The following is an 8,640-nucleotide window of genomic DNA, read 5'->3' as shown; positions in this document are numbered from 1 at the left end:
GGAGATGTGATATCTGCATGGTGACTCTAGGTAACAATACTGTATTGTGTGCTGAAAGGCGCTATGAGAGTAGATCTTAAAAGCCCTCGCCAGACACACACACAAAAGGTAACTATGTGAGGTGATGGATATATTAACTAACCTGGATATATTAAGTAACTCTTGTGGTGGTCACTTTGCAATACATATATATGTATATCAAACCATCACGTTGTATATCTTAAACTCACACAATGTTATATATCAAATTAAATGTCAATAAAGCTGGGGGGGAATTAATCTAATTACCTATACCCCCCATTTTTTTTAAAAAAAGATTTTATTTACTTATTTGACAGAGAAAAACACAGTGAGAGCAGGAACACAAGCAAGGGGAGTAAGAGAGGGAGAAGCAGGCTTCCCGCGGAGCAGGGAGCCGGATGTCAGGCTCGATCCCAGGACCCTGGGATCATGACCCGAGCTGAAGGTAGACACTTAACGACTGAGCCACCCAGGCACCGCCCAAAATTGTTTTTAAAAATAGAACAGTGTAGGAGTGCCTGGGTGGCTCAGTCAGTTAAGCATCCAACTCTTGATTTCAGCTCAGGTCACAATCTTAGGGTCGTGAGATGGAGCCCCACATCAGGCTCTGAGCTGGGTGTTGAGCCTGCTTAAGATTCTCTCTCCCTCTCTCTTTGCCCCTTCCCCCTACCTTGTGCACGCACATGCTTGGGTGTGCTCTCTCTCTCTCTAAAAAAAGAAAACAGTAAAAACAAAAACAAAAACAAAAACAAAAACCAAAAAACAGAATAGGGGCACCTGGGTGGCTCAGTCGGTTAAGCATCTGCCTTCGGCTCAGGTCATGATCCCAGGGTCCTGGGATTGAGTCCCACATCGGGCTCCCTGCTCAGCGGGAAGCCTGCTTCTCCTGCCTGCTGCTCAATCTCTCTCTCTCTCTGACAAGTGAATAAATCTTAAAAAAAAAAAAAAATAGAATAGTGTAAAAAGTTTGTTAAGAGAAGGAAGAAAGTTAGAGCATCCACTTTGGTGGATGATGAGACAAACGGAAAATTGTTTTAAGTTGAGGGAACCTACTGGCTGGGATGGGATGCTGAAGAAGAGAGAGGAAAGATCCTGAAGGAAGAGAGGATGAGTTGTGGCTGAAGGTCCTAGGAACATGAAGGGGAAGGGATACAGAACTCAGGTGGACAGCTCTGCTTTGGGTGAGAAGGGAAAGACAAAGAGGTGGATCTTCACAAATTGTAATCGAGATGCGAGGCAAGTTCAGGTTCTCATCTGCTGGGCTTTCTCCTCTGTGAAGAGTAGGTAAGCTCATCTGCTGTCAGGCAGTGAGGCTCCTGGGAAGTGACAGAACTCTTTCTTTTTTTAAGATTTTATTTATTTGAGAGAGAGAGCGAGCACGCATGTGAGCAGGGGGAGGGGCAGAGGGAGAAGCAGATTCCCTGCTGAGCAGGGAGCCCAACTCGGGGCTTGATCCCGGGATCCTGGGATCATGACTTGAGCTGAAGTCAGACACAACTCACGGAACCACCCAGGCGCCCTGTGAAAGAAGTTTCTGAAGAGTCTTATAGGGAATGCATGAGGGACTGCCGGTGGCAAGCCTCAGATTCTTCTGGAGAAGTTGCCTTATGGGGATTCCCTGTCTTCTGAGGGTCAGGCTCTCAACACCAGCTTCTTTCCTCTGGCCTGCCCCAAACCCCATGTCCCTCCCCTGAACTGGTCTCTGGGAGGTTCTCATTCATTCCCTCATTCATTTTCCAAGTGCGTGCTGAACATCCACACCACCCAGCCCCACTTCTCTGGGCAACATACTGATCCTCTTCCCATAGAGCTTCCAAACCTTCCCCACACTTTTAGACACCCCTATCCTTTCCCTCCCATACCCAGCAGAGGACCTCACTGCCTACTTTACAGAGAACACAGAAACCATCCGACTCATCTGCCAATTACCAAACATACAATTTTACCTACAGCTGCACTCTCTCCTGCTGATACGGCATTTTTAAACTGCAGTTTAATTTAAGGGGGCTTGATCGGTATTTCTGAAATGCAGTAAGCAGAACAGAAAATAGTATCTAGTGAACATTGTAAGAGTATTTTCTGTTTCTTATATGGCCCAGTTAGCCCTCCCCAAGGAGGAAGGGGACTCAGTCTGTCTTCATTCACCTTGGCAGCCTGAGGGCATCTGTGGGCTCGGTGGGGGAGCACAGCAAGTGCTTCATAAACTGATGCTAGATTCATAAACGGCATCGGGTGTACAATGATGAAAATCGTTCCAGAAAGCTGAAGGGGGTTGAAGGGGAGGAGAGTGGAGGGCAGAGGTGGAAGGAAGGGGTTGCTCCTGTCCTGCTTCCCAGACAGACCTGGAGCCTTTCAAGGACAGCACAGCCTTCTTGCTGTCCTCTTTCCGGGTCAGAAAAGTCAGCAACTAAGTTGGAAAATTTGCCCAACGTTAGATACTTGGCATGTAGAGCTCTTTAATGAGTGCTTTATACCCACGATATAGTCAGTGTTTGCTGAAAGATGCCACCTCCTTTTTGGAACAGAGAAAACAGGGTCTGGACGTCTTTATTTGCCTGGTATCTCCCATCCACACAGGGTCGCCGAAAAACTCCACAGGACGGCAAGAGGCCTTATTCCTGGCTGTCCAGCCATAACCAAAGACTGTTTTCTGTGCTGAAATTCAGCTTTCATTTCCTGTGGCATACTAATACATGAACATTCACTTATGACATTAAAAGATCAAACGAGGGGCGCCTGGGTGGCTCGGTCGTTAAGCGTCTGCCTTCGGCTCAGGTCATGATCCCAGGGTTCTGGGATCGAGTCCTGCATCGGGCTCCTTGCTCAGCAGGAGACCTGCTTCTCCCTCTCCCACTCCCCCTCCTTGTGTTCCCTCTACTCGCTGTCTCTCTCTCTCTGTCAAATAAAACAAACAAACAAACAAAAAGATCAAATGAATACAACAAATACTTAATGTCCAATACAGTATGGAGATGCAACCAGCAAAATCCAGACTGTGGGAAACTCTACTGAACAAATGATCAGGTTTTTCCTACAAAATAATTGCTGGGGGGTGGGGGTGGGGTGGATTTAAAAGTGATTAAAGTGATTGAAGGAACAGATCTACTAGACACATTGTGGGGAACTTTTTTGGATTCTTAGTCAATAAATAACTTAAAAAGGGGGGAAATCATAGGATAATCAAAGAAATCCGAGTATAGACTGGAACTCTGATGATAATAAGGAAATATCACTACATTTTTGGAATGCTGTGATGGTATGTGGTCATGTTTTAAAAAGGCAGTCCTCATCCTTTTGAGATGTATTGAAATATGTATAGATTGTAGAATATGAAGTATGACAATGTGTGGGATTTGCTGTAAAATAATCAGGGTGATGGGATGTGTAAGTGGCCAGAGTTTTGGAAGAAACCAGACAGTCAGTTGGTAACTGTCGAAGGCTGGGTGATGAGTACCCATCCCCTTCACTGTCCCCTTTACTATGTTTGAAATGTTCAAGATGTTAAAAAGTCAGTCTCACAAACAGAACCATAAACCATAAATGTTAGTTAAATAATTTTTAAAGTCTGGAACACCTTAGGATTCCTTCAAGATGTCTAAAAGAGAGCAGCAGTCCTTGATTCACAAACTCTTTGAAAGTAGGATTCGGAGCTCTGGCACGGCTTGCCTTTTGCCACATGTCACACTGTTGCCATGAATCACCCTCTCTCCTTGCATTGGAACAGGCTCTTCCCTCCCAGGAGCTGGGATCCCTTTCAAGGATGCACACTGAATTGACTGCCCTCAAATGTCAGAAAAAAGACCCAACTAGAGTCTGGCTCTGCTAGAGGTTTTCCACCCTCCTATTGCTTTTGAACACAGAAATGTAGCTTCACCTTCATATCGTGACCACCTAACCTTGGCTTGCAGCTGTGCTGGCGGCTGTAGAGAACCGTCAAGCCCATGCTTCATGAAGACCGCATCACTGACCCCTGCCCATTCCCACTCAGACTCCACACCAGTCTCTGAAACTGCCTTCAACACACAGGGTCAACAGGCTGACTTCTCCGTGTTTGTCCTTTACCTCTTTTTTTTTCTCATAAAAGTTTGAACTACCCAACTTAAAATATTCAAAACTTCCAAAGTCTACTGGCCTCTATGCCAAAGCCTGTTTGGGGGCAGAAATGAAGTTCTTGGGAAGGTTTAACGACGTTCAATTCCACTTCTAGTAACAGACACTAACAACCACCCATAGATTCACTATGGCTAATACACAAATGTTGCCTCACGCACCTGCAGCTCCAGTAAACCTTGTTTGGCTACAAACTTTCTTAATTTGAGTGGGACAGTTTCAATTGCTGAAAAACTTAAGGAAGGCAGGTCAAATTTTCGTTTTTTGTTGTTTCCCTAGCAAAATAAATCTTCTTTAAACCTTCCTTGGTTAAATCTTTATAAAATAAAGCAGCTATTGCATTCCCCCGTATGACTCAGACAAGATAACCAGCTATATACTTAATTCACCAGCCTCAGAACCAAACCTCACAAAAAGCACAAAGCCTCATCCAGCTTGCACATGAAACAAAGCAAACCAAAACCAAGAACATATACTACAAGCACAAGCACAGAAAATCTTCAGCACCCAACCCAGTTCCCGGTTCCCATCCACTGCACACACATAACACACGGGACCCCCCTCCCCCCGCCCCGCGCGCAATTTGCCCAGCGCTGTGATCTGTGCTCGCTCGCTTTCAGTGGAGAAATACAGGAATTTATGTGTTGTGTTTTGTTGTTTTAAATGGGAAGGGAAGGAGGAGAGTGGGGCGTGAAAAACTGGAAATGAGTCCTAATTCTCTCGTTTCCTCCCATCTTTCTCTGCACCAAGATGCAGATGTATCAGTGAAATTTCAAGTGACAGTTTCTTGGCCAAATACCCCAATTAGAAACGGTGGAGGCTGGGAACACGGTGGAGAGCAAAACCGAAGCCTGGCAGGGCGGGCGGGGTCAGAGACGCGCCCCGCGCTCGGCGGCCTGCACGGAGCACGCGAGGTGGCCGCGCGCCCGCAGCCGGCGGCGTCTCGCCTCTGACGGCCGGTTGCCCGGCGTTTTGCTCGTGACTGCGCCGACTTGGCTGCCCACTCACACCTCCGGCTGCGCCGGACTTTCGGCTAGGCTCATTCACTTCCGGTGACAAATCCCTCCCACCACCTCTAGAAATAATGTTAACATTGCCCCCAAGGCTTTCCTAAAGACCGACGGCCGCACGAGGAGCCGCAGAGCCCGGGGCTGGGGTCTCACCCAAGCAGCTGCGGAGGGAGTGACCGCGAAGGGCGGGGGGGGAGACGTGGGAGGAAGAGGAAGGGGGTGTTGAATCGCACCTTCCCCCGCCCCCACCCCTCCGACTGCAGCAATTGGCCAAAAAAATAGTAATCCGTTTTTAGACAGCCCCTGGGCCCCCGGAACCCGGTTGCAGTTGAGAAACCCAGTCTCTCCCATCCCGGTGCCCCTCGCCTACTCCCGCCCCCGTAAGTGCCTGCGGGAATCGAGGAGAGCCCAGGCCACGCCGAACCGCAGCGGCTGAGAGGGGAAGGCGGGTAGAACGAGGGTTCGGGGGCGGCAGGGATGGGTTGGGGGAGGGGGTGGTGGAAGGGAAAAGAAAAAACCAGAGGCATGCAAGCGGCTCCCTAGCCAGCTGTTCCAGCTGCCGCTTCCTCCAGCGCGGGCCGGGCGGTGCAATATTCCCCCCCCCCGTCCATCTTTCTCACCACTACCTGTCCCCCCCACCCACCATACGCACACATTCCCCCCACCAGTAGCGGATCTCCGGCCTGTAAGGGGGTAGTAGGGAGGAGCTGGGGGGAGGGGGAGGCCTGCGAGTTTCTAACCTTGTTCTTATAAACAAACCCACATGTGCAGCTGCCGCTGCTGCAACTCACCCCACAATCCCGGATATAAGTCCTGCCCCTTTAAGAGGAAAAAAAGCTTCCCCCTCCTGTCTCCCACCCCACCCACCCACAAGGACCTTTGTCTCCCCACCCCCCTTGTCACTCGGCCCCGCCTCATGTCCCCGCCCTCTCCGACGCGGAGGAACCAATGGGCGAAGAAAATAAGGCCGGGGCTGACGTAAGCGTGTCCGGCCAATCAGAGGACGCGTTGGTGGGAGGCCTCACGGAGGGCGCGCCCGGAGGAAGCAAGGTAGGAGAAAGGAAGCTTGAAGTCAAGATGGAGAGTGCCAGTTGTTCCGCCGCCGCGGCAAACGGGGCCATGGGTTCGCAGCGGGACCGGAGCCTGGTGCCTGAACGGCTTCAGAGACGAGAACAAGAGCGGCAGCTGGAGGTGGAAAGGCGGAAGCAGAAGCGGCAGAACCAGGAGGTGGAGGAGGAGAAGAGCGACTTTTTCGCCGCCGCCTTCGCTCGGGAGCGAGCGGCCGTAGAAGAGCTTCTGGAGAGCGGGGAATCCACGGAGCAGCTGGAGGAGGCGGCCGCTCGGCTCCAGGGCCTGCAGAAACTTCTCAACGACTCGGTGTTGTTCCTGGCCGCCTACGACCTGCGGCAGGGACAAGAGGCGCTGGCGCGGCTGCAGGCGACCCTGGCCGAGCGGCGCCAGGAGCTGCAGCCCAAGAAGCGTTTCGCTTTCAAGACCCGGAGGAAGGACGCCGGTTCGGCCACCAAAGTCGACGCAGCTCCTAGCACCCCGGTCGCGGAAGGCATCCTGGCCTCCCCGCCGCCATTGAATGAGGGAGGCATCGGCTCCAGCTTTGTCTTCGGCTTCTCCAATGTGGAGTCCCAAGTCTTGGAGAAGCGGGCGGAGGAACTGCACCAGCGCGACGTCCTTTTGACCGACCTGAGCAAATGCATCATCAAACTGTACGGCAATCCCAACACCCTGCGGCTGGCCAAAGCCCGAAGTTGCACGTTGGTCTGCGGCCCGGTGTCCACTTCTGTGTTCCTGGAGGACTGCAGTGATTGCGTGCTGGCCGTGGCCTGCCAACAGCTCCGCGTACACACTACGAGAGACACCCGCATCTTCTTGCAGGTGACCAGCAGGGCCATCGTGGAGGACTGCAGCGGGATCCAGTTCGCCCCTTATACCTGGAGCTACCCGGGCATCGACAAGGACTTCGAGGGCTCTGGTTTAGATAGAAGCAAAAATAACTGGAACAACGTCGACGATTTCAACTGGCTGGCCCGGGATATGGCTTCCCCAAACTGGAGTATTCTTCCTGAAGAAGAGCGAGTGATCCAGTGGGACTAAGCAGTTGTCACTGTGTTCTTCGCTCCTACCAAATACTTCCCATGTGGGACCTACTCCTGCTAATGGGACCTCGGCGTTTACTTAATTGTTTTCATACTTTGTATGTTTTCAGTATTTTAAGGCTTGAGATTGTAATAGGCTCCTACTTGTGATTCCCATTAAATTCACGACAGGTCTAACACTTTGAAGCCTTTTTCTATTCTGGTAACGTGTAGTAGCTTTGATTTGACGATGATAGTTTGAAGCAGTAAGAGGAAAAGTGTGGGTGTGTGTTGGTTATTAGTGATTTGTGGTATTTAAAGCTTGATAACTGTAAATATTTAATAAGTGAATTTAGTAGTGCTTTAGTAGGAGCCAGTTAATGTAAAGTATGGTATCAAACCTGTGCAAAATACTAGTAATTGAGAGCTCTTGAATTGAAGGTTTGACTTCCATAGGTACTACTCAGCAGGGCGGTGGAAAGACTCTGGTCTTCAGGTACACATTAGCTTGGACTTCTGGAATCCAGCTACTCATCGACTTGTTTGGATCCAAAGTTTTGGCACCGACCCCAGGAGGCTCATAAGTCTTACCAACTGTAAAGTCAAAATAATTATAGTTACCAGCTTTTTTTGTGCCCTTAAAAGGTCATAGACACTGTTCTGAACACCTGACTCATGTAAACATGACTAAGTCCAAAAAATCTTAGGAGGTAGGTTCTGTTAGCACCATTCTTCCTGTGAGGTAGGTGAGTCGCCTGAGTCACACAGCTCAAGTGGACTGGGATTTGAAACCAGGTAGTCTGGCTCCAGAGCCCACTATGTCACATAGTGATTTTGAATAGTGTTAGTTGAGTTAGAGAGCTTCCAAAGTCATTGAAGAGGGCAAATTGCTCTTCCTAAATTCCCAGGAATAAATATGCTACATATCCTCACAAAAACATCTAGCTGAATCTTCATTTTTTCCACTCATTTTGCTCTAATTTTCCACTATTACAAATTTGGCGTTCCACTCAATGTTATCACCCATTATTCTTAAATGGAAAGTTCTAAGAGTTGCAAAAAGCTTTTTTGGGTCTAGTGGCCTTGTAACTGCAGACATGATTTTTAATAATGACCATAAGTATTAAAGTGCTTGTAGTACCTTAAGTATTTCTATGTTCTATCTTGTTCCAAAAAAGAACTTAAGGTGGCTTTTAGGATATGTGAACAAGCGTAGAGTCACCCAGGCATAATTGAAGCCAGTAAAAAATGTGGGCTGCCAAGCTCTATTCCTTAGCTGGAGGTGAATCTGGAATTTTTTTCCCTCAACTATTGGCTGACTTGAAGCAATCCTAATCATTTCACAATTTGCAACATCTACAAAGAAAAGGGGTAAAAAATGTATTGCTTAGGAGAATGAATTCTGGTAA

General features: G+C 49.0%; 1 protein-coding gene across 1 annotated transcript; it reads left to right on the top strand.

Annotated features, from left to right (window-relative positions):
- The first annotated feature begins 6,130 nt into the window (after nt 1–6,130).
- TBCC (tubulin folding cofactor C) lies at nt 6,131–8,393 on the top strand. The gene has a single exon (XM_034991040.1). It carries the CDS (start codon nt 6,219–6,221, stop codon nt 7,248–7,250), a length of 1,032 nt encoding a protein of 343 aa, XP_034846931.1. The 5' UTR covers nt 6,131–6,218; the 3' UTR covers nt 7,251–8,393.
- Nucleotides 8,394–8,640: the final 247 nt, after the last annotated feature.

The sequence above is a fragment of the Mirounga leonina genome, unplaced genomic scaffold (assembly GCF_011800145.1).
Source record: "Mirounga leonina isolate KUSES-001 unplaced genomic scaffold, KU_Mleo_1.0 Mir_53, whole genome shotgun sequence".
NCBI classification, from domain to species: domain Eukaryota; kingdom Metazoa; phylum Chordata; class Mammalia; order Carnivora; family Phocidae; genus Mirounga; species Mirounga leonina.
The sequence above is the reverse complement of the archived record's forward strand: the minus strand, read 5'-3'. Positions and strand labels throughout refer to the sequence as shown.